The 25868-nt window shown below is 48.4% G+C and overlaps 1 protein-coding gene across 5 annotated transcripts in view; it reads left to right on the forward strand.

Annotated features, from left to right (window-relative positions):
- The window catches only part of B3GLCT (beta 3-glucosyltransferase), an 84626-nt gene continuing 58758 nt past the window's right edge, over window positions 1-25868 (forward strand). For 4 of the 5 annotated variants that reach the window (XR_012511641.1, XM_074378011.1, XM_074378014.1 and 1 more), the window contains exons 1-4: window positions 930-1150; window positions 13184-13233; window positions 18416-18455; window positions 24060-24169. Coding sequence is in view for 4 of the 5 variants with exons in the window: in XM_074378011.1 (XP_074234112.1) it covers window positions 1078-1150; window positions 13184-13233; window positions 18416-18455; window positions 24060-24169 (273 nt within the window). In the remaining variant the exon portion in view is untranslated. Of the gene's footprint in view, window positions 53-929; window positions 1151-13183; window positions 13234-18415; window positions 18456-24059; window positions 24170-25868 lie in introns of those variants that run through there. The other variant, XM_074378012.1, reaches the window with a different exon arrangement.

Consider the following 25868-nt stretch of genomic DNA (forward strand, 5'->3'; position numbering starts at 1 on the left):
AAGTGCAGTGAAAACATGGACGAGACTTCAGGAGGTCACGGTCTACACTCAGGTAAGCACGAGCACTTGGTCCTGTCTTCCCCCCCGGGAGACAGAAATGAGTCGAGGCTCCGGGGAGGCTCGGGGGCGTTCAGGACCCTGGGAGGGGTTTGCAGCTCTTCCTTCTCTTCAGTGCACCATCTTCCCCGCTCGGGAGGGACAGTCACATGCGGACAAGAGGGACTTTCCGAAGGAGGATTCTGCAGTCCCTCCACTTTTCGGCATTCCGATTCAATTAATTTTTATCAGACTTTTGGATAAAAGTACCCCCTCTGTGTTCCATTATGGTGAACACTTAAAATTACATTTATACAAAATTACATTTACACAAACTTCTATTAAAAGCCAAATTCCAGGCCTAAGCCATTGGCCAAATTCCATTTAAAAAGAGAATATTAAGTAAATTAGTTGAGCTGATTAAAAACACCTTCATCAAAGTAGAATACTGGTGCCAACAATATTAAGATTTGAATTATTGATTTTTTTTTATAGCAGATGGTATACTAGCAGGGAAGAAAAGTGATTCTCCCTCCTTTCCTCTGCCGCCCATCACCCGCTGCCCCCACCCCTTCACTTCGGGGGTAAGAAGGGGCGCCACTGACCTACCGCTGGCGATCCGGGGAGGGGAGGTGACGGAGTAAGGAGGACGCGAGAAGAGAGGATGGGGCCTAGGTGAGGGAGAGGAAGGAAGGGAGGAGTGGAGACGAGTGGCCGCAGGGAGCAGAGGTCAGACGCCTGGAAGGAGGGCGCTGTCCCAGCGTTGGAGCGGCCACCTCTACCCTCACCCTGGCGGCGACCCCAGCCCCAACCGCCAACCAAGCGGGTGCGACAAGCGCGCACAAGAGCGCTCCCGCTACCGGCCGCCAGAGGGCGCGTCGGCAGCCGACGCGGTGGAGCCGGAGGAGGGAGGAGGGGAGCCGGCGGAGAAGGGTCAGCCGCGGCGGCTGGGGCGGCGGCGGCGGCGGCGGCGGCGCAGCTCCGCTCCCCGCGCGTCTCCCGTCCCCGCGCCCGGACAGGGAGCACAGCTCCGCCGCCGGGATGCGGCCACACGCCCGCCGGGGCCGCCGCCTGGCGCTCCCGGCACTGCTCTCGCTGCTCACCTGCTCCCTGGGTAAGTAGCGGGCGGCCCGGGTGCGCACGGGAGAGGCGTGGGCTCCCCGGGCGCAGCCGCCCGCGCCCCGCGTCCGCGCGCCGAGGGAGGCGCTGGGCGGCCCAGCCTTGCCCCGCAGGCGCCCGCGCCCCGCCGTCCGGTCCCCGCTGCGCCGGCAGCAGCGCCCTCTCGCGGCACCAGGGCGGGACCCCCCCCCCCCCCGAACCCGGGACCCCGGGGCGCACCTCCACGGCCCCTTTCGGCGCGCGGAGTCCCGTCGCCGCCCCGGCCCGCCTCGCATCTTCCCGCTTCCTTCCGCCAGGAGCGGGCGGCCGGCCGGCCGGGCCGCGAGGGCGCGGCGCCCACCCCCACAGGAAGCGCGGAGTGAATGTGCAACTGCGAGAAACTTTGAACGGAGGGAAGCGGCGGCCGCGGGCCCGCCCCCCATGCCTTCCGCCCGCGCCCCGCGCGCCCCGCGCTGGCGCAGAGGCTGGAGGCGGGCGGGCTCCGCGGCCCGGGCCCCCGCTCCGCCCCGCCCCGCACCTCCCGCCCGGCCCGCGCGCCCCTCCGGGGCTCCCTGCGGGGTCTGAAGGTCCTGCCCGGGCTCCCAAGGCTGTGATGCCCACTGGGCACCAGCCCCTTCCACCGATTCCTGGACCAGGAAGTGGGAACCGGGTACCCGGCTGGGCCTCCGTGTGTCGGTCGTGGCGTGGGGCAGGCAGCGGGGAAGCCTTCCCGAATCTTGCGTCTTCGTGGGGGGAAATTAGAGAACACTTCTGCAACAGTGCTTGTCTGCTGCAGCTGTAATGCCCCTTCCCTTTACCCCCATGCGCCTCACAAGAGCCTGCTTACCCCTTTATCATAAAATAATGTTGTAAAAGTTTAAAAAAAATTGCAGTTGACTTTCATGATTTGTGCAAGTTTGAAAGCTTTGGGGGAAAATTATTCCCTTTGCAGTGTTCTCAGGATTATTGTCTTCTTTCCCAGACTTTTGTGTTTCCAGCCCGTTAAGAGGCAGTAATTTCAGATTTTTAGAAATGGCAGAATGGTGCAATTTAGGAAAAGACGTAGCGTCATTGCACACTGCTGTTTTGGTAGCCCACCAGAACCTTTCTAGCCGTTTTCATTTGGACTTAAAACTCTCCGAATAAGGACCTTGTTTGGTACCCTGGCGTGTCTGTAGGTGCTCAGTAAGTGTGGAAAAAGTGAGTGAGACTAATTGGTAATTGTTCACACGCATGATTAAGTAAGTAACAATGTAATTAAAAATGTTTGGGCACCTTGGGCGGAGAAGGCTGTAATTGACGGTGGGGAGCAACTGAACTAGGCCAGAATCTGCTTTGGTGGAAGAGAGTGCGTTGCTGGGGAGGCAGCCCTGGGGGAAGAGGGGACTGAAGGGGTGGGATGCGGACTAGGTGACTGCTGGCTGCATCAGTTGGCTGGCTCCCTGGGCGTTTTTGCATGTCACCAAATGGGGTGGGTGGTAGCTGAAATTGGCATTCTATTTATAGCACTGCACTTTACAATGCTGTAGTGGGAACACAATGTTTGTATGTAACATATTCACTGTACTGGCTGAAGTGCACACTTGTGTTGCTATGTGTATCTTTTTCACTGCGCTTACGGGGATATCTGCATTATCCAAACTTGATAATACATTAAAGGACGTTCAGAATGAACTAAAATGTCCTCCGGTTTTTGGAGATGTCTCAGGCTTGTGAAGTTGTCAGGTAGGCACAACAAATAAGACATAAAACCTATTAAAAGGTCCCTGTGAGACATTTGGATTTATGAAGTGGTTTTCATGTGTTGGTACAGACAGGTCTTCGAGGTCAGAGGTAAACCATGAGTTCCTTCTATTGAGATCTTCTTTGATGTTGCAGAAAGGCACCAAGAAATAAAAAGATGTGGTACCCACTCTATATCTTCAAATCAGGATTTTGGAAATCTTTCTGAAATAGAGAATGTGATAGGAGTTCTCAGGCATGTGAACAATCCTGACAGTGTAAAAATACCTTAAATTCCCTTGTAAGGGTGGCCTGACTGTATATAGCTTCCCACAAACTGTAGTGTATTCATTTGAGCTTTTAAAGTCAATAGAACATTTATTTTAAACCCATATGATTATACAAACAAAATTCACTGTAACTTCAGTTCTAAAGTCTGAAAGCCAGCACTAGAATCAGAAGATTTATTCATGCTTCCAGGTCACCCATGGTGTGGCTCCTCTTTGCTTTCTTTGAGCCTCAATTTTCTCATATAAAACAGGAGGCATAGACTAGATAAAAATACTAGAACTTCGACATCTCTTACAGTTTTAACTGATTCTATTGTAGCAGAGTTTGCTGTCTGCTACCCTCAAGCCCCTAGTTCCTTCTTTTCCTGACCGAAAAACCTCTTAGATAATCAGCAGTGTTATGGACTGAATTGTGTCCTGCAAATGCACGTGTTGAAGCCTTAATCCACAGTATGACTGTTTGGAGATGTGCCTTTAAGGAGGTAATGAAGGTTACATGAGGTCTTAAGGGTGGGGCCCTAATCCAGTAGGACCCATGTCCTTATCAGAAAAGGAAGAGGTACCAGGAATGCTTGCAAACAAAGAAAAGGCTGTGTGAGGACAGAGAGAAAACGGCCATCTGTAAGCCAAGGGGAGAGTTCTCAGCAGAAACCAGCCCTGCTGGTACCTTGATTTTGAACTCCTGGCTTCCAGGACTGTGAGAAATACATTTCTGTTGTTTAAGCCTCGCCGTGGCTTCTATTACGGCAGCCCTAGCAGACTAATAATACAGGGGGTGAGGGGAAGGGTGGTGGGGGGTGGCTGTGTGTCCAGTGAGAAAACATTTTTCAGTGGTCCTTGCAAACAGGTGTAGCCAGTGAGCTATCTGTAGAGATTTTTGGGTGGGTCTCTTGGTGGCTGACCCAGTTGAGATGCAGAACTTCTGTCATTGTTTCCTCCTCCTCCTCATTGCCTATTGTGTGAATCTGATGGCTGGAGCTTTGGTGGCCATCTTGTGACCACGAGGTGACCTTGAAGACAGAAGCCAGTGGTGCAGATGGTAGAGGGGCAGGGGTACCACCACCTGGGTGCCAGGTGGGTGTGGAGCACCAGGCTAGCCCGGGATGGCCTGTTACCACACTTGTATTACATGTGATAAAAACATAAACCTGTCTTTTTAAAGCCCGGTTGTTAGGGTATTTTAATTACATGCAGCCAAACCTAATTCTAATGGGTACATCTGGGAAGAGACTCATTTGAACCAATGGTAAAAATAATAATGTTAACATTTATCTTTCTCGTCCCTGTTTCTGCTCTGTATGAGTCAGGATTGTGAAGTCTTAGCACCTGCCAAAATTAGGGATGGTTTTTCATTCCGAGCCAGGTCTTGCTCAGATTCTTTTCATTGCAGTGAGTCAGACATTTTAGGACCCTGAGAGTCACACCTGGCTCCAGGTTATCTTGTTTGTTTGTTTTTTTTTTTAATTTTTATTTTGAAGCCCTCCTTTTGTTTCTTCAGCGGTACTCAGGTATCACCGGCATAGATTTCAGTTGTCTGGATGAATTCTCTGTGGTCCAGATAGCCCAGGTCCCCCAAACTGGCATGGCCCCCTTGGTCATGGACTTGGCCCATGGGAGTTTGCCTGTGGCCAACAGTCAGGCTCTGGGGAGGAGGCAGGGAGGGCTGGGGGTGGTGGAAGGGGAGGGAGGAAGGGCATCTGTTCCACATGAGGAGGGGGGCGGGGAGGGTATGTCCTGACCTTCCTGCCAACTTTGTCTGAGGCGAACCTTGTGGGCCCAGGGCCTGAGTCAGTCATCGTTACTGAGGTCACTGGGGCCACTGAGGGCCAGGTTTCTCGCTTTCTGTTACAAGCATGTAAAGCAGGCCTAGTTTGCAGACGTTCTGCGTTCTCCTCCTTGTAGCCATTACGTGTAGTCCATCTGGGGTGCTGAGCAGATTCCTGCTGAAGAACAATATACAGGGGTGTGATTTCCATTTTCGTGAATATAAAGGAAAAGTTACGGTGCGTGTCTGGGGTTCCTGAGACCCGTGACTGATTGAGAGTCTCCTTTAATACCATATTTCAGAGGATCTGTTCACTAAGCCACTTCCAAAGACACTGGATGCAGTGTGGGTGCGGACTTGAACTACTAGAAAATGTTAACTTAAGAGTAGTATTAAAAGCAAAAACCAGCTCCAAGCTTGTTTTATTTATTCAAAGAGGGTAGAGTAGCTAGTCTACATCCAGCATTGGGATGTTGCAGGGAGCCAGAACTAGTCTGTGTCTACCCTTGTGAAGCTTGCAGGGAAGGTGACATTAAAACCCACTTCACCAAAAATGCTGGCTGCAGCCTGCTCGGTGCAGTGAGTGGGCTGCGGGGACGCATGTGACTTTATCCTGGAGTCTGGGGCCCCCAGGGATGTTAATGGCTTTAGCCTGGAGTCTGGGGCCGTGGTTCTCAACAGTCATCTTGCCCCACCTGGGAACACCTGTGGATGCCTAGAGATTTGGTGTCTGTCACACAGGATGGCTGGGCAGGGAGCGCTGCTGAGTGTCGTACAATGCGTAGGACAACCCCCACCTCCCGAAGAATCAACTATCTGGTCCAAGCTGCCAGTAGTGCAGGGCTGAGGAAGCTCAGAGCAGGGACTCAAGAAAGGGACATCAGAGCTCAGACCCGAAGGGGAAGCAGAGATCAGGTAAGCGGAGGAAAGAGCTCGGGCTGGAGGAATTCTGTGGAAAAAGGATGGGGCTGTAGAGGGGGTGGGGGTCAGTAGAGGCCCTGGAGACCAGGGTAGGGATTTGGGACTTTGACCTTAGAACAGTCAGAGCTATTGAAGGGCTGTCATAGGGGAGTGACATGATTTGACTTGCATTTTAAGAAGCTCACGCTGGTTGTCCCCTAGGACAGGGACGGGAGGGGGCCAGTGTGGACATAGGGGACCAGTGAGGAGGCTGCCAGAGCCAACCCCAGGGGACCTGATTAAGAGTCTCTGAGGTGTGGTGGTGACTGGTCCAGCGGGCTGGGAGGAAAGCTCAAGGATGAGTCTTGGTTTTTGTTCTGAGCTGTCGGTGAAGAGGTGTTATTTACTGATACAGGCATTGATGGAGAAGGACCAGATTCAACCGCAAGAGAAAATTTTAATTGTAATTAAATATATACAACATAAAATGTATCACTTCAGCCATTTTTAAGTGTACAGTTGTGGCATTAAGTATTCAAAGTTTTCTAAAATTTACTTTTAATTTTAGGGGGAGGTGCAGATGATGAGCTGAGTTTGGACAAGTTGAGTCTGGGGTACATGCAAGATGCTCAGGCGCCCTGTCTGGTGGGGAGTTAGAGCTGCGGGTCTAGAGCTCAGAGGAGAGGTTGGCTGAAGAGAGATTTGGGGGCAATTTGCGTTTTTTGTTGTTGTTGTTTTTTAAGAAGAGAGCCTTGATTGACAAAATAAACTTATTTAAGCTTTTACTCAAAATGTCTGTGCTCTGAAATTTGGTAGACGTTGGGGAAATAAACAGTCTTTATCTGTAAAACTCATACAGTGTAGAGCTGCAGGTTTAGACACACACACAAAAAAGAGTTAAAGTGTCATCAAACACGGTTTGGAATGCATCTCAAGCACAGCAATGCCAGTCTCTCCTGGGCATACAACTTACTTTCACTCCTAAAGGAGTCTTTTATGATCTGCAAAGGTGATATGTTTTGGTTCACATCATTGCTTCCCATAAGAAGCTCAAGGCTTCTTACACAGCACGCTGAATTTATCTTCTCCGGATCCTTGAGGGTGGATATGCAGGGGCCTGTTCTTCGTTTATGAGATGAAGGAGGCAAAGGAAGATAAATGGTGAGAAAAGCCGTCCCGTCTGCCTGAGTCTTGCTGTCTGTCCATCCCAGCGTGCGTCAGACTTCACACACGGAAACACCTCAGGGTCTTAAAGAGGCCCCTTTGTTAAAATGCAGATTCCTGGGTTCAGGCTCCAGATTTTTCTGATTCAAGAGGTGGGTGATGAGGCCTGTGGATCTGCATTTTTAAAAAGGCGCCACATGAGTTGTATATGCTGGCAGGTACAGAGCCCTGCATGGGCTGCCCTTGCCTGGGGTCAGTGGGGCCGATTCCCTGCTCATCTGTAGAAGGTAAAGATGATTGCCGGTTGCTTGGTCTTTAAATTGAGTAAGGCGCTGTTTTGGAGAGAGCAAAGTGTGGAATGGAGGCCTGACACTCAGCAATCAGGTGTTTTGTCTCCTTGGGGAAGGAACCAGAAACCCCAGAATTCAGACTGAGAAGTCTCTCTCTGATTCCAGCATCGTTTAGCAGATTTACAGATGCTACTGAAGGGACTGCATGAGTCTCAAAAGCTGAAGCAGTGGGTTGTTAGAGCAAAGATTTTTGGACAATAGACAAGTAAGCTCTTGAAGGCGTTGGCACATCTCAGACTGTGGGCACCACGGATTCAGTGGCACTGACGGGCGCTTTTTAGGACCCACTCTGTCTTACAAAACTAAGTTACCCAAGAGTCAAGCAGAAGCGTGCTCTTACAGATTAGCCAGACGGCTAGCTGCTGAATATGCGTTAGCAACGTAAAGGCCTTGTGCAGAGCGCGGCTTTCCTGGTGTTTGAGTGAGTGCCCTCGCGGAGCTCCTCTGTGCTGGGGAGTAGGCTGTGCGGCCAGGACTCCTCTGCCCCTTACCCATGGCTCAGCCTCTGGAACATGCTTGTGCATTTCTCCCAAAACTCTGTTTGAGTTGGAATTTTCTAGTTTTCAGACCCTGACTGACATGGGTTTTCATATCTTCTGTTTAAATGAGATATGAATCAAAGAAGCAAAAGATCTTTTCCTTCCTAAAATATATGGTCCGTGCCCAGGTCACCCCCTCCAGGTGTCCCTGCCCAGGTCACACCCCCAGGTGTCCATGCCCAGGTCACCCCCTCCAGATGTCCATGCCTAGATCACAGACCCCAGGTGTCCCTGCCCAGGTCACACCCCCCAGCTGTCCCTGCCCAGGTCACACCCTCCAGGTGTCCCTGCCTAGATCACAGACCCCAGGTGTCTGTGCCCAGGTCACACCCCCAGGTGTCCATGCCCAGGTCAACCCCTCCAGGTGTCCATGCCTAGATCACAGACCCCAGGTGTCCCTGCCTAGGTCACACCCCCCAGCTGTCCCTGCCCAGGTCACAACCTCCAGGTGTCCCTGCCTAGATCACAGACCCCAGGTGTCTGTGCCCAGGTCACACCCCCAGGTGTCCCTGCCTAGATCACACCCCCCAGGTGTCCATGCTCTGGGCACACCGGACTGTTTAATGTGCTTTGTGTGCAGAAGCCTGTTTCCAGGCCTTCTCCTCTTGTACTTGAAGTCTCTGCTGCCTGGGGTTTACTTCCTTGAGCACCGAGGCGAGCTTGCTGCAGGCAGTGCCCCGCGCTCTGGCGGCCTCCCTTCCCCGCTGCCCTGCCAGTGCGATGCCCTCTCTCCCCGCGGGGGCTCCCTCAGTGGTGCCTTTAGAACGGCTGCCTTCAGGGGGCGCCCGTCGGCACTTGGTTGCTGACTGAGGGGCTTGGCAAGTTAGACCATTAGCTCCTTGGGGAGTTGCTCATTCATCGTCTGCCCGGCTCCTAGCCGAATGCAGGGCACATATAACATGCAGCCGCTCTTTGATTTTCTGTTGAACAAACGAAAGTATAAATTAATAAAAGTAATGACAATAGCTGCTCACACCCAGAGCCCCTTGCGTGTGCCAGGCCCCATCCTGGGCCTGTTACAGGGGCTCAACCATTAGCTCCTCAGCCGCCTGAGCTGGTCTGTCCTTCTGTTCTCAGCCCTGCGGAGTGAAGGGCCCTCCATCCGTGGTTGAGTGGCATCTCCCCTCCCTCATGACCGCAGCTCTGGGGACCGTGGATTTGTCTGAGGAGGACAAGGGAAGGCCTGTCACTGGGCCAGCATGTTTGTTTCTGTTCCCTCTGCTGCCAGGGATTATCTTCAAAGCAGGTCTTTGGAACCAAGTAAATTGACTGCAGGCTATGCATCCTGGAGCTTAAGGCCCCTTCGGAGGACCTGGAATTAAACCTGGAAGCTCCAGGGAGCAGGAGCTGCTGGGGAGGAGCTGTGCGGGCGGTGGGGGGTGGGGGGGACCTGTTAAGGAAAGTAGGTCACAGCAAAGAACCCGGGCCCCAGGTGCTCCCTCCCACTGTGCCCGGGAAGAGCCCTGAGCCTGGGGGGCACTGGCCGCAGGCTCCCGGGTGCTGTGAGCTCTGTCCTGGATGGCAGGGCTGCCCTCCCTCTGCTTCCTCCTCCCGGCCTGTGTGCCGGACACACGCCCGCCCGACCCACGGTGACGGTGATGGCTGGTTTGCTCCACCAGCATCTCCGCAGCCCCCTCCTGAGCCTTCGGTATCCGCTGAGCCCTCTCGGAGCACTTGCTGCCTCATCTCACTCAGTCCTGACGGCACCCCCTGGGGGGTTATTTAGCATCTTACTGGTTTTGTTTTTTGGTATTTAATTCAGTTTCTATGATAGATGTTACTGGAGGAGTTTGGGAGGAATAAAACAGGAGAATCAGTCACCTTTCCTGCCTGGGCCGGTCCCTGGTCCCTCCCCGGAACAGAAGACAGCTGATTAGTGCTGCTTAAATGCATTGCAATTAATTTCTCTCCTGTTTTCTCACACTCCAGGGCTTGGGCTGGTCGATAAATCTTGGGCCCAGGTTAGCTGTAAAATTTGATTTATCTCTCAGGATAGATGCGCTAACACATTAGTTGGCTTGAATTACTTAAACTTATCATGAGAAGGGTCTTATTTCTATTGTCCGCTCTGATTTGCACTTTAAATATAGTTCCCTGTAGCAATTCACAGGGATTCATGTTGAAAATAGAAAAGGGGAAATTACTTTTAAACAGCAGTTTGGCATATAAGAGCTGATTTACCTTGGAATATTTCTCCCAACTGCACATTAAGGCCAAGCTTTCAAGAATATTTCTTTTCCCCCCACTGAATCTGGAAATTAGTAGCAAGTCAAACAGTACACCCTGAGCCCCAGGTGGCCCCTCCCCATGGCGGGGGTGGGGGGTCTCACTCCCTCTCCCGCCTCCCTCCCTCCTGCTGGGTGAAATGTCCGCACTGTGCTCTTGTTAGGGCTGTTGAAGGTGACATGTAATTTCTTACCTCTCTTGCTGATTTTTCTCACTTTCCTCTTCTACTATAATGCACCATTTTGCCTTCATTTCCACGAACTGCAAAAGCTGGGATTTTGTTGGTAGGAGTTCTGTAAATGATTCATTATTTTAAGGTTGAATTTATCAGGGTAGAGAGGGTATCGCTCAAGTGGTAGAGCACATGCTTAGCATGCACGAGGTGCCGGGTTCAATCCCCAGTACCTCCTCCAGAAATAAAGAAAGAAACCTAATTATCACCCTTCAGCCCGCCCCCCCCCAAAGGATTGGATTTGTCAATAGTGTAGCATATTCTTCAAAATGCACTTGGTTCCTTGGTGATTTATTTTGTTTTATTTAGATTATGGAAATACAGAGCTAAAACCAACTAGTTATTTGTTTAGATATTCATCTAATGGGGATTGTCTTGCCATATTATGATTTGCTCTTATGCTTGAAAGGCCCTCTGATGGCTTTTTTATGTTATTGCTTTACATTTTATATAATTTATTTCTCTCACGGGGAAAAGGTCTTAATTTCACAGCAGAGTGATGGGGAGAAATAAATTTTATTTCCTTTTTTTTTTTTTAAAGGATATTTAAACTCTAGGCCAGTATATTTTTGGAGACAACTAAAATCTAATTTCCCTTAAGCCTTGTCTGAATAAAAGTATGGTGTCTTTATTCTATAAAGACAGCAGGGTTTGAGGAATTTACTTGACTTAGGGGAAACATCTTTCCTCTGTGTAGTTCCTACTTTACACAGTAACATTGTCAAATAATATTAGCTGCTTATTTTTGAAAGCTGATGCATTAGTAGTACTTAGAACCAATACCAGCTAAAGACGCTTTCCTTCAGTGTAGAGCCTGCATTTGGAAGGGCCTGGGGCTTTTGTGTGGACATACTTTTCTTTTTCACATGGCCAACTGGTCTTGCCAAAAAGTGAGGTTAAGAGTAAATGCTGGGTATTAGCTGATAAGTCACTGAACATGTTAAATTGGAAGGGTTATTTTTCTTGATAAAGGAGGAAATTCTAACCCAGAGAGCTTTGACTGTCCATGTTTGGAATTAGGCAGTGGTGAGTTGGGGCAGATGGATTTTTGAGTCTCAAGTCCTATATTAGATTGACCACAGTTTTTAGATCCTGCAAGTTATTGGAATGTTGCAACCTCACTATATGATGTTTATTAATAATTCTATTTTTAAGATCTTGTTGAGGGTTTTAAATGTACACACTAGCTTGGAGATAAATAAAACAATATCAAAAGATTAAATACCCAGAAGGAGAATTTAAATGGTGTTTGAAGTTAAATCTGTCCTCTCTTCTTGGGACTTAATAAATGATTGGACTTTGCATTTGCCTTGGGATGTGTGTGTGTGTGCTATGCATGCACATGTGTGTAAAAAGTGAGAAAGCAGATCAGATCCTAGTGAACATAAACTGAGTAGGGTACTAAACTTCAGTCTGCTGGGTTGAGATGTTGAGTGTAAGGAGGGGACAGCCCTTCAGTGATGGATTGGAGACGAGCTCACTCCATTCATTCATTCAATAAATGTTTATTGAGCTGCTTCTGATTTGGGGGCAAACAGTAAATAAAACCACTCCTGCCTTCACGGAGCTTGCGCTACACTAATCTATAAGACAAGCAATAAACACGTAAACATATATTGTGTCAGCAGCAGGAGGTGCTCTGGAGGAACATAAAGCAGAGCAGAGGGTCAGAGGGTGGCGGTGGGGATTCACTCAGGGAGCCTCGTGCAGCACCTGCTGGGATCGAGGTTCACATAGAGGCTCATTCGGCTTCCGTTTGGATTTTACCCGCCTTCCGAAATATCATCCTGGAAGTGGAATTGATTCGACCTTGTTAGTCATTTGCTTCTTAGTGTGAGTATGTTTTAGGTTATTTCCTTTGAGCAGATGTTAATGGAGAGGGAACTTGAGGCGGGGGCCGTCTCCTCCTCTGTTCCCCGGGAGCCCTGGCACTGACTCTCCGTATGCGGTGTGACTGCTGCCCGGAATCGCCTGTCCAGCCCTTTCAGCGCCTTTTTGCTCTAAGGCACTGCACGTCTCCTCCTGGGAACGCTAACTGGAGAAAGCAAACTCCGAAACGCTTTCCTTTTAGCCCTTCAGGGGACATGCACTGTAAAATTAAGCTTTTTTTTTTTTTTTTTTTTTTTTTGGTCTGGTTACCCTTCCTGTTTCATTTATCATTTTGCTTTATATTTTCAAAATGTTACCGTCAGGTTATTATTATTATTTTTAATGTAGAGCCTAGTTTTGTCTCTAGGGATGTTTTTGCCTGTTTATGGGCTCCGACTCAAAACATGAAATCATTCTGAGCGGGGGATGGTCCTAACTCCTCTGGCTCCCCTGGCCCCGTGGCTTTAGTAGGGATCTCTTATTTCTCCCCTGCGAGCTGGGAGCAGTTTCTGCACCACACTGCAGACCCTGCACCCACAACCCCCGAGATGGAAAACTTGCCCCAGGTTTAGCTCTGTTGCCCGCCAGACTCTGGCACGGATGAGAGGGTGGAAATCTGTGCTGCTTCTTGCCGGATTCTCAGGAATTCCTCTTTGCTTAAGAAGGTACCAGAATCAGGGTTTCTGAGAAGTCGTATGTTTGTATGCGTCTGTCCTGTGGTTTATAATTATAGATAATTCCTTTGCTGTCCATTTTCCTTAGCTCGGTAGCCTAAGCATGTTGGCTTCACACTGATGGATAATCTTAGGTCCGGAGGTAAAGGCGGCCTGGGCACCAGCTTGCAGCAGTGCCGCTGCTTTCAAAAATGAGCAAAACGAATCTTGTTAAAGTATTTTTTTTTCCTCATTTTAAGGAAAACCGTTTAATGTGAGAATGAATCTTAATTGTTAATTTTAATGTAGAAATGTTTCTTTCTTTTTGTTTTTTTCCAGCTTTTGCTTTGGTTTCTGAAGATATAAAGAAAGAGGTCAAGCAGTCTAAGGTACAAGTCTAATGATCAAATCCATTCTTCCTATGTGAGATTTGTTTGTATTTTCTTTAATGGGAGCGGCAATGATTTCATGTTTCCATAGTTACCAGATTTCTTTTTTTTAAATGAATCATTGGTCAATGTAGATTTTGAATCCAGGCAGCAATCCACAAATAGGCTTGCTTAAAAAAGCCCTTTAATAGTTAAGGCAGATCCACTAGGCTTTCAATTCCATTTTCAGAGAAAAGGTGCTTTGGTATGGAGCTAGACATTTTAGCAGTCTTGCCTGGATACCATAGTCTTCTCCAGTCTTTCACAACTTAACCTTGGGCTGTCCCTCACCTTGAAGGTGGCACCATGTTGAGAGGGCATCCTGGGAACCGGCCTGGAGACCCCCAAAGGTGGCCGTCAGGCTCCTTACACAGTCAGAACCAGAAACTGAGACCTGGGGACCGACGGAGAGGGGACAACACTTACCCAAATCTCAGAGCTGTCCCTTCTTGATCATTGGTTGCATTCAAGAACTGCGTCTAAATTTCGCCATTTGGGGTTGCATTAGATCAGTTTGGCACATGAGAAAGAGAAACAATATTTTAAACATATGAGCTGTTTTCTGTCATATTAATTAAGGCTCAGTTGACTGTATTTTTCCCCACATAATTGGTATAAAAGCATTTTTAAATGGAATGTTTCTTTTTTCAGCAGAGTGTGATCTGTTCTAACTACACCATGGGATTCCTATGCTAGGGAAATGATGATAATAATTCCTTATGGCTTTAAGAGTCTTTGTGGTTGGTTAATGAAGCCTTTTCAGACATTTCATTTAATTTGATTTTCTGAATGATCGTGTTATTGCTAAGCAAAGCAGATATTCCCACATATAGCAGAAAACATTTACCCTCAGAGAAGTTAAGTAATTTGATTGAGGTCGAAAGGTGAAGTCAGAATCCAAATTTTCCAAATACTTGAATTTTTCACACTGTGATTTCATAGTACATAGCTGTGTGTGTATGTGTGTGTGTGTGTGTGTGTGTGTATTTGGCAATAATGAGGCTCATTTATAATGAATTTAAGGGTTATTAATGGGGAATTAATATTTTGTGTGGTGAATTTAGAAATTAGAGCACCTACTTTCAAATATAGGTTTTAAATAATCTTTTCAAAAGAAGAAATACATATATTCTTTGCCTTAAATACATATATAAATATAAATAGAGGTAGGTAAGGTGAGTCCTATATCTTAGTGTCATTTTTCACACACAGCTATTAAAGCCCTTGAAAAATGTCATTAACCCCATCTGTGCTTAGGTCACAGAACCAACAAGCCATTCAGCCCATGAGGAGAGGCAGTGATGAAGTGTCCCCTGTAGCCCATCCCAAGACTGGGCGATGAAGAAGTGGTTTGTCCAGTGTTGTCCAACGTCTGTGCAGTCTGGAGTTCTCCAGAACTCGGCCAGCCCTGCCCAGGGCAGGTCCTTCCCCAAACAGTGGTCAGACACGCTGGTTGGCCTCTGGTGGCTTTGCGCCCAAATCCTGAGAGCTGCCCGTGCCCTGCCATCCTGCCTGGGGCCTGAGCTCTGGGCCAGGCTCCTCTTCTGGGCACCTGGCCCTGGGACTGCCCAGATTCTGAGCTGCCCCGGCTTTCAGGGGAGCCTGCCCTCCCAGGCTGGTGCTCAGGCCCTGGGTGCTGCCTCAGCCAAGCCCCATACCTGTCCTCAGCCTGCAGGTTTGCCTGGCCTCACACCCTGTGGTGGCTTGAGTTACTGGGTCCTGAGTGACGTAGGCTGAGAGCTGAACCCTGGGGCCAGGCTGCGGTGTTCACAGCCCTTCCCCGACTCTGACCTCCTGCAGGAGTCCCGGAACCTCGCTGTGCTCAGCCTCCTCGTCCGTCTGGACGATGGGGTGATGGGACCTCCCTCGGAAAGCTCTTTTGCAGATTAAGTGTGTGTGTGTGTTGTGTTGTGTTGTGTGTCCACCACTTAGAGCAGTGCGGGTCCCTATTTAAATGTTTACTAGATATGACAACAGGAAGTGTCTTATGCAGTTTTGGGAGGAACCTACATAAATCAAAGTAAAAAGAGGAACCATAGACCTTACTGCTTCTATCAGTTAAGTTTCTTCCGTGGGCCTCACGTGACACGGGTGATGAGGATGACTGTTTAAAGGGGGCAGGAGCACATGTTGAGCATTTGCTTTGGGCAGACGTGATGCTATCTAACTGAACCTTCACACCAACCCTGTGCAGAAGGTCTTGTAATTATGATTCCTGTTTTACCGAACCTGAGGCCTGAGCTAGTGAGTGGTGGAGGCAGAATTAGAGCACAGGACCAGCTTGCAGCTGAGTGCGCTGGCGGACGCGTCTGATGAGTTCATTTCATACAAAATGTGGGCGGGGGGCGGGGCAGGAGGCTGTTTGCAACCTGGTAGAAGATGCCATTTTATTTCTCTTTTCTTCTTAAAACATTTCATAGCAAATTCTTCTGAGCTTGTTTTATCTTCTTTTGGTGAAGGATGTACACACTGGGCATCACATGTACGGATTGCAAGTGTTCAACTCTATTGTGTCTTAAAAATAAAACCTGCACGGAAGGGTGGCTTGGACCTGTCTGTTCCCGGTGAGGGTGGGAGCTGTCTGTGGGGAGCTGCACTTGTGGCACATCTGTCTCTCTCCTCTCTGAGTAGCAATTCCATTGACTTAGAAACCTTTGACAGAGCACATTTTGATTGATATTGATCGTCTGTGTCAGAAACATGGGGAAGCAGAGATAATAAAACAAACCATGTGTTTCTGTCTTCTTTAGGAAGAACTAAGCCTTTTCACAAGGGAAGCTGGAGACAATTTAAAATGTTCTGTCAATTCGTTCATTTGGTCTAGTTTTCTTTCTCAAAGGGGAGATTACTGAAGACCATTTTTGGTTCTGTTTCAATTCACCTAATGCAGCTATTCCTTGGATATTTCATTTTTACAGTTTACAAATTGAGCCGTTTGAAATGGCTAATCATTTCCTAGCTCAAAATTGTGTCAGGCAGTCGGAGCCGCAGTGCTTAATAACAAACAGACAGCCGTGTCATTTCGGCTGATTGTCTTTGTTTTCACAAAAGCATGTGGTAGAAAGTCCGGTTCCTGTTCTAAGCTCAAGTTAGTCTGGATGCGTTGAGTTCAGGGTGTTTTTTATATTCAGCTTCTGGGTGAAGATGACTTTTGTGGCAGGTGTTACTTTGAGCTTACTCTCCAAGTACGTTTCCATCTAATGAGGCATGTCGTCTGAAGCAGGCCTCTGCAGTAGCGCTGGGCATGCGACGTCCAGCAGTGTAAGGAAGGAACCCTGGGAAGGCTCACAGACCTGGATTTTAATCCTGCTTCTGTGGCCGGAGTGACTCGTGGACACTGGGCAAATCCTGTATCTTTTCTGAGCCTCCCTTGTCTTATTTGCAAAAGGCGAGTGTTGGATTGAATCATCTATGCTATTTTTAAAAGTTGTAAAATACACATAATATAAAATAGACCATTTTAGCCATTTTTAAGTGCACAATTCAGTACCGTTAAGTATATTCATACTGTTGAGCAAGCAGTCTCCAGAACGCTTTTCACCCCGCGAGACTGAAGCTCTGTCCCCGTTAAACCGCAACTCTCCCTTCCCTTCCCCCAGCCCCGGCCCGCACCATCCTGCTTTCTCTCTAGGAATTTGGTGACTCTAGGCTGTCTTAAGTGGGGTCATACAGTGTCTGTCATTTTATAACTGGCTTCTTTCACTGAGCATAACGTCCTCCAGGTTCATCCATGGTGTTGCATGTATCAGAATTCCCTTCCTGTTTCAGGCTGAATAATATTCCACTGTATGGAGGGACCACATTTAAAAAATCCATTCCAGGCCTATTTTTAGATCTAAAATTTCCAATTTTCCATGATCCTCATCTGGCCGCCAAGGCCGTGGCCTCTCTGCTGCATGCTGACGGGGACACTGAGGGTGCCTTCCCCGGCTGGAGCGGCAGTCAGTCCCCACGTGCTCACTTCGGTGACAGCCTGGCTTTGCTTCAGGTCACATGGACAAGTGGCTTGGGCTGTTCAGTCTTTTTTAGTGGCTCTTCCAAAAAGTATGTGTTTTTATCTGGGTTAAGTAGGGTCACTTGATCCTGAGGTGGAGATCAGGACGCGACTGTGAGGTCCATCTTGACCCGGTGGTATTTCTGTTCTTGAGATAAAGATAACTTCAGAAAATGCCACCAAAGGTGGCCACTGTGCTGTGTTTCTCTCTCTCTGCACGCCGTTGTCACGGCCCTGCTGGCATCCTTAGAGGATGCGTCTCTGCAGCTGCATCTTGGCTTTTAAGCTGTTCCGGTTTTGTTGATAGAGGCTCACAACTGCATTTCTTGTTGCAGTCTGCGCAGAAAACTGGAGGATATTTGCCACCATCCAATTGTCGTAATTATAGCGTATGGTGGTTGAAAATGGAAGGGGGCAATTAGAGAGAAAATCTCTCTGCCAGAGAAGACAATGCAAGTGGCAGATTCCGCGCTGACACTGTGCGCTTTGTCGGAGCGGTCCCTGAAGAGCCCCTCCCCCGACTTACCCGGGATCAGGATCAGGGGTTCCTGTGCCCACATCTGGGTTTCTGTGCCTGGAGCTCTGCAGCTCTAAGACACGCACCTCTGTGCTGGTGAGATCTCGTTCGCCCCGGGCTGACCGCCTCCGGGGCCCTGCTCCGGCTCCCAGGGCCGCTTCTCAGGTAGGAGACGCATCACAGGAACATTCTCAAGGACGGCACGTCTGAGCCTCCAAGATGGGAGACACAGTAGTGAGCGGAGCCCCACGAGGACCACGCAGCCAGGGCTGGCACGACCTCTGATGTGTCTGCCATGCTTGGCGTTTATGGGGTTTTTAAGCCAACCCTTCCCCAAACACTGTGAGCCGTTTACACTGGAGGAAGGAGTCTCAGCTCAATTCAGTGACTCGCCCAAGATCACAGAAGAGAGGCCCCATCAGAACCTTACGTTGTGATACAGAAGTGCATCGTTGCTGCCTTTTCTCCTTTAATTTTGTTCTGTTTCTTTAGGGAAGCCTTTCTAAGCTCTCATTTTCAGTGTCTCCCCTGCAAATGTTAACATGTACCATACATATTTATTTACACATAGGTGTATTGCTAGTTTTGTTATGTGACGAGATTGATCTTTTTCTCTTTTATTTAAAATACAGAATTTGGAGAAAAGTGGTATATTGAAGAAAAATGATATAGGTAAGTAATGATTTCTCTTTTTTAAACTGAAGAGTGTGTATCCAGGTGTATTTCTTGTAAATTATATTTCAGTGAAGTGAATTTTGCTTTCTGATTGTATGGGATAAATACTGTTGTCCCGATACTTTGTCTCTGGCCCAGCTCAGTGCTGAAGACACAGGGAGAACACTTTTCAGGCTGGCTCACTGGCATTCGATACATGTTAGAAGTTACAGCTCATATTTTGGATTTAAGTCCTTTGGCCACAATTTATTGAGTTTCCAGTAAGGACAGATTCTGGTACCAGGTGGGCACTGAGGGGGCTGCAGAGGTGAATAAACAGGGTCTGTTCTTAGTGGGAGGAGAGGACGGCCTTGGCCTTGCCCACGCCCTCCTCCGCCTGGAGCCGGGTGTCCCGCTCGCTGACCCGCGGACAGTGTGTTCCCCTCGGTCTGCTCACCACCACCTCTTCTGTCAAGTTCGTCTGGAGATCCCTGGGGTGGAGGTGGCTTCTCACTGCTGTGCAGACACACCATGCTTCCCTCCCAGCCCGTAAACACCCTCACCTGCACTCCTTTTTAAAAAAATTTTTTATTGACGTGTAGTTGATTTACAGTGGCGGTTTCAGGTGTACGGCGAAGTGATTCAGTTATATATATACATACACATATTTTCTTTTCAGATTCTTTCTCATTCTAGGCCATTACAAGGTATTGACTATAGTTCCCTGTGCTGTACAGTAGGTCCTTGTTGTTTATCTAGTTTATGTATAGTCGTGTGTGTCTGTTAATCCCCAGCCCCTCTGTTATCCCTCCCTCCCCTTTCCCCTTTGTACTCCCTTTTTAACACATCTTTCTCCCTCCGGTGTTTTGTGAGAATCTTCAGGGATGTGACCATGAGTTAGTCTATAGGATGGAGGCTGAGGGCTGTGGGGGCTACCAAAGCAGCTGTCCCAGCAGAATCAGAGCCTGGATCATGGTCGCACAACACTCAGGGCTGCTGACCAAGTCCAAGGGCGGGTAGTCTTTTTTCCTCTTTTGACTCATTGCCTAATCAATATATTGACTGGTGACCATTATTCTTACCACATACAGCATAACTGGAGTGGCTCTGTGTGTGTGTGTATGTGTGTGTGTGCATGTGTGTGTTTGTGCATGTATTGTGTGCACATGTTTTGTGTGTATGTGTCTGTGTGTGTATTGTGTTTTGTGTGCATGTATTGTGTTTTGTGTGCATGTATTGTGTTTTGTGTGCATGTATCTGTGTGCATGTATTGTGTGTATTGTGTGCATGTACTGTGTGTATGTGCATGTGTTTGCATGTATTTGTGTGTACATGTATTGTGTGTGTTGTGTGTGCATGCGTCTGTGTACATGTATTTGTGCATGTATTTGTGTGTTGTGTATACATGTGCGTACGTGCATGTGTGTGCATGTATTGTGTGTATTGTGTGTGTGCGCGCATGTATTTGTGTGCATGTATTGTGTGTGTGCATGCATGTATTTGTGTGTGCATGTATTGTGTATGTGTGTATATGCGTGCGTGTATGCATATGTTGTGTGTGTGTGTACATGTATTATGTGTATGCGTGTGTGTGCATGTTGACCCCTCAGCCTTAGGTCATAGGCTGCTTGTTACCAGAAGCTTTTGTCAGAAGAACATCACATTGAATCCTCATCAGAAAAACACCAGCACTAGGAAACTCAGGTTTCTAGATAATTTCTGACCGGGAGAGGTCAGCATTTAGTAGAGTGTGTGGTGTGTGATGTATGCTCAGAAGCGGGGGAATGGGAGCCTTTGATCTCTTTACCTTCACAGAGGGCTTAGTTGTCCTGCAGGGACCCTTCTCTAGCCATCTCTGGTTCTGTTTCCTGAAAGCTCTCTGTGGCTTACGTTGGCTTCAGAGCTGCGTGGGTTCCTCTGCTTCCTTGAGTAACATCTTCATCTTCCCCCCTTGCCTGTCACACTCATCATTACTGTCAGGCATTCATTGTGCAACCCATTTATCGCTCATTCCTGGAGGGGAAACAGTGACATTCTGTCTGGAGCTGTGACGGGGTTTGCTAAGGGCAAACTGCAGTGAGTTTAGGGCAGTAGCATCAGAGTGAGGAGGAAGGAGTGAATTGTCTTAGGCGGCTCTGTTGACTGGGCGGTGGGATGGCATAAACGGAGAAGACAGCTGCCAAGGCGAGCCCTGGGATCTAGACTCAGCCAGGATGCGATTTGGTTAGGATGTATGTCAGGAAATATTTCTTGGTGCTGATATAGAGAACAGCAGGAATTTGAGAACCAAATTGTACTGTCCTGGTTCTTTTCTGGGATTGGGGTGGGGCTTAATGGCATGGAAGTGATTTTCTGTCATTCATTACATCAGGGCTGTGGGACCTGGGTGCACCTTCCTCTTCTGCCTCATCGCAGGGAACTCCCCTGCAGGCGTCCGACTCCTCACCCAGCTGTGCCTAACTGATGTTTTCAGGGCCCCACCTCCACTTCCTGTCCCAGACCGTCCCTGCTCTCTCTTTTGGGAACATCCTCCCACCCTCTCTCTGGGTGTCCCGAAGGTCGGTGTCCTTATCCCATTCTCTGGGGAGGCCCTGCTGCCTGGGGGCCCAGGTGGTCTGGGACCCTTCCCGTTTGAAGGCTGTTAATCTGTAGACCCAGCCTCTCCGCATGTCATATAAATCCTCCAGGATCGGGTCTGGCTGACCCAGCCTTCCTCTCCAACTATCACTGACTTCATCCTTTTCCCAGAAATGCCGGATAAACTCCCCGGTCACCTACTTGGGGATGCTGCAGAGATAAGGTGGGCTGTGGGCTCCAGGATCCCCTCCCTTCTTTCTCTGCCTCCTGTCTGCTGCCTTCTGCGCCTGAGTCTGCAGAAACTGCTGCATTTTAAAGGAGACTCAGGAAACACCCCTTCCCAGAAACCCCCCAGGGCCAGCTCCCCCACCCCTGTCCCCTACGCTCCAGAGTCCCCGCGGGGCTCGGCGGAGAGCTCGCTGCCTGGCTTTGAGATGGCTGAGCGGGACTCGGGCCCTCCCGTGCTGGGGCTGCGCCCGTTCCTCTGCGTGTCTGGACCCTCGCGCTTAGGAGGGGCTCGGAGGTGTTGCTGAAGGAGCTCACGTCACACGCATGAGGGAAGCACATGAAAAAGCAAGTGACCGCTCAGTAGCAAAGGAAACAACTCACAGCACAGGACCTGATACAGGAGAAGGGGAAGAATTCTCACCAAGCTCGTCCCCGCGCGGAGGAGCCATTGTGCAAATGGGGAGCTTTGCGGATCTGCTAGAACAGGGGGCAAGAGTTGATTCCTGCGGGGTTAGCCTTTTGACAGGTGCAATTGCACTTTTAAAAAGTTTAGTATGACTTATTTTGAACCTATAGGAGGCTATAGAGAGTAACAGAATGAACAGCCTTGTATCTACCACCCTGATTAAGAAATAAAACATTCCTAGCACAGCCGAAGCCTTTAAACCATTATCCTGGTTTGGTGTTTAGCATTCTCATGTAGTCTTTCGTACTTCCATGTCGTAGTTAATTGGACACATGCATATATATAGCATGTGTCCATTTTACATATATTTGTGTTTCTATTTTTGCAAAGCGTTGGTTTATACCGTATGGTTATGCCTTTGCAGCCTGCTTTTTCTGCCATTCTCTGGGTAGGGTTCGTCTACGATGTCCATGTAGATCGATCCGTGGAGTGCTGGTTAATCTTTATTGCTGTGTTGCGGTCCAGTTGGGATATCTCGTCAGTGGGTGTCTGGTTTGCTTCCAGCCTCTTCTTTCTACGCAGGGCTGCCGTGAGCACTGTGGTTGTGTGTCCTGTACCCACGTATGAGAGTTTCTCAAGGATGACTAATGGTGGAATTTCTGGGTCATTGGAAATGTGCATCTTTAACTTTATTACATTTTGCAAAAATTATTCTCTGAGGTTTATTGACTCCATTGTTAACAAACGTGAATCTTTTTCAGTTTGGTAAGTCAGCTGTGCTAGTGTTTCAGAGGTAGTGGACTGAAGGTTATGTGTCAGTTGAAATAGAAGACACCCACTGAGCCTTAGCCGGATGTTTGATTTATAGAGCCAAGAAGCCAGTTTAAAGCAGAAATAGGTATGTGGGGGGCTCATATTTATCTAAACGCCTACAGAGAAGGAGTTAGGTCATATTCTGTAGGTTGCTCAGCATTTCCTTGTGCATTTTTGAGTTTTAAGCAATGAGCACTTTGGATTATTTTGGGGATCTAGCTGGCTCGCTGTGGAGCTGTTTGTTGTATGAATATTTGAGTGAATAAATGAATGGAGCTGTGGAACTAAACATGAAAATGATAAAATAGAACAGAATAAAATTAAAACGAGTTTTTTAATTTTAATAAAATTAAAAGCTCACGGTGGCAGGGAGGGTCCCCACGTTCACTTACTGTCAACCTGGCTGGAGGCTGCAGTTCTATGTCACATCTGCCTTCGGCCAACACCTCTGTCTGGAGGCAGAGTCTCGACACAGTGGCTGTTTCTTTACTTTGTCATAAGCTCAGAACCCAGACAGGTGTGATGTGCTTCTCCAGGGTGGGGCCTGAGCCTCCATCTGGGGCCAGACCTCTGATTCTCTACCTGGTCAGGAGGCCAGGACATACCTGGGCTGCCTCCCTCTCTGCCCACCTGTCAAAACTCTGGCTGCCCTGCAGCGGGTCTCCAGCTGGGAGGCAAGTACTTCTCTGCAGCACCTCCTGCCCCAGCCTTGTTGCCGTGGAATCTTGGCTCTTGTCCTGGAGATAACACTTCGTTCGCTCTGGCCAGGTGCCTTGTGAGGTCCCTGCTGAGTGTCACCTTAAAGGGCCGTCTAGAACATGCTTGAGGTGGTGTCTTAGTTTGCTAGGACGGCCGAAACAAAGTGCCACCAATCGTGTGGCTTAAACAGACACCTGTTTCCCATTTCTGGAGGCCGGTCAGTTGCCCCTGAGGCCTTCGTCCTTGGCTTGAAGATGGCTGTCTTCTCCCTGTGTCTTCACAGTCTCCTCCCCCGTGGGTCTCTTGTCCAGATTTCTCCTTTTTATAAAAACACCGGATACACTGGATTAGGACCTAAACTAATAGCCTGACTTTAACTTGGCTACTTCTGTAAAGACCCACTTCCAAATAAGGCCATGTTCTGAGGTCCTGGGGGCTAGGATTTCAGCATACGTAGTTTGGGGGACACAGTTCAACCCCTAATGGGTAACAACACACTGTAGGTTTATGTGTGAATTGTTCAAAGGCTTCTTGCAAACACTGGATTTTCAGGGACGAGGGAGGTGAGCGCTCCAGGCGGCTTCACCCTTTCCTCCATGTTTATATTTGCATTCTTGACAAATGTAGCAGCAAATTCAGTTTGTTACCCCAGACTTGGTCTAGCACAGCGAGCTTATTTACTTGCTGACTGCTAGGAAGGAAGTTTCAGAGATCAGTTTTAAAAGAGAGATTTTCTCCCTAGAATTACATATAAATTGATTTTCCCCCCCTAACAGTTTATTGCCTGAAGGCTTGCCTTGTGGGCTGGGTTTTTCGTCATTGTTGTCCACTTGTTTTCAAGTTTATTTCAGTCATTGTTAGAAAAAAGTCTGAAAACTTTTTTGTTGTTGTTGTTCTAGATTTAAAAGAAATTGTATTTGTCATCCAGAGTCAAAGTAATTCTTTTCATGCAAGAAAAGCAGAACAGTTAAAAAAAAGCGTCTTAAAGCAAGCTGCAGATCTTACACAGGTATGTGGAGACGGCTTGGGGTGTCTGGTAATTACTTATTTCTTGATGCATCATGTGTCCAAAGCTCTTGGTCCGTAGAGAATCAACTTTATTTAGATGAAGATACCTGTTCTGATTTGTTTCGCTGGCTTAATAGGGACTATCTGTTGTTTAAAATGCTCGTTATTCCCAATACTCAAAGCATCATATTCTAAATTATTATATGTGTATTTTAAGAAAATCATATAAATGGTATGGGACTATCATGGTTTTATCAAGAAGTGTGATAGAAAAAATTGGAAAAAATAACTTTTTAAAGGCAGGGCTTAAAATAGCAAAGATAATTAACTTTTAAAATTTTGCTAAGAAGTCCTATGGCAATTTTTATGTTGAAATAACATTTTCATTAACCTTAGTGCGGTGCTTCTTCCATGGGTCCCTTAATCTGTTTTTTAATTGGATATTATTAATTGAACTTTCGATTTGATTTATAATGTAATATCTGAGAAGGATTATGGAGAGAAAGATCGACACAGACAGGTACATTGTAATAATGTTTGAAACAGGCGTGAACTGAATTTAAACCTGTTCTGAATAATGCTGGGGTTTGGAGCAAAAGAAGAGCTTCCTTCTTGTGCTGCTGCTCGGAGCTTGCTTCTTAGGCAAGTGGAGAAATTCCTCCAGCCTTGGAGACAGACGTGCTTGTCTGGAGGCAAATAGGGCCGTTTCTCGGTTCTCTCAGCAAAAGCTCTTTGCCCAGAGACCCGTGTGCTTGACAGATGGCTTGATTTCTGTTGGTGGGCGCTTGGAAATAAAGGGTTGGAAATACCAGTGGAAAAATTAACAACCTTAATGGTCTCCAAGGTTAAGCCCTGCTGACAGTAGGGTTCATTATGCTTAATCTTTAGATGCTTTCTGGGCAAAGTTCATCCAGCCTCCCCAGTCCCTGCAGGGACGGATCCTTGGCTCCTCTGCCGTGGGGCATCATACCTTCTCCAGGGAGAGGGAAGAATTGCAGGCACCAGGCAGTTTTTCTGGTAACTGGAAATGGGAGCAGCTTGATGAGTTTACCATTCTCCTTGGCCTGGAAACCCAACTTTGGGGATTTTCTTCTACTCAGTTTTTTAGATGCCGTCAGGATGGAAGACACGCAGCAACCTTGGGGCCGGGCTTCCTCCGTGGGTCCCGGTGGAGGCACCTGTGGCAGGGGGACGGGAAGGGGGAGCCCATGCAGCCCCCTCGGTCCAGGCTCAGCATCCGTGGAATCGAGCCCAGCCAGCCTTGGCACTCCCCCCAGCTGTGTGATCAGTGGTGACGTCAGGGCAGGGTTACGTATCGCTTGAATTCGTGTATGAATTAAGGGCACATGTATCTCTGGGACTTGTACGCTCGTTCCCAGAAGCACCTTCCCTCTTGTAGACGCAGACTCACGTGTGATGAGGGTATGTGTCTTCCCCCTTGAATCTGTGCTGTCAGTCCTGTGGTCAGTGTGGGTGCCTACACACTTTGCCAGCCAAGGCCAGCTGAGGGAGTTTGCCCCAGTACTTCCTTTACTGTTTGTCAGCTCCTTTTTTGTGGTTTTTTGGGTTAAACTTTTTCTTGTGTGTGCAAATCGCTACTCATCACTGGCTCCCTGCCTGCCTTTCCCCCTCCACTCTTCTGGGAAGAAGCGCTTCCTGGGAGCTGGGGGCAGGACAGTGCTCCCGGGACTTGGTTTACA

Source organism: Camelus bactrianus, chromosome 14 (assembly GCF_048773025.1).
Source record: "Camelus bactrianus isolate YW-2024 breed Bactrian camel chromosome 14, ASM4877302v1, whole genome shotgun sequence".
NCBI classification, from domain to species: domain Eukaryota; kingdom Metazoa; phylum Chordata; class Mammalia; order Artiodactyla; family Camelidae; genus Camelus; species Camelus bactrianus.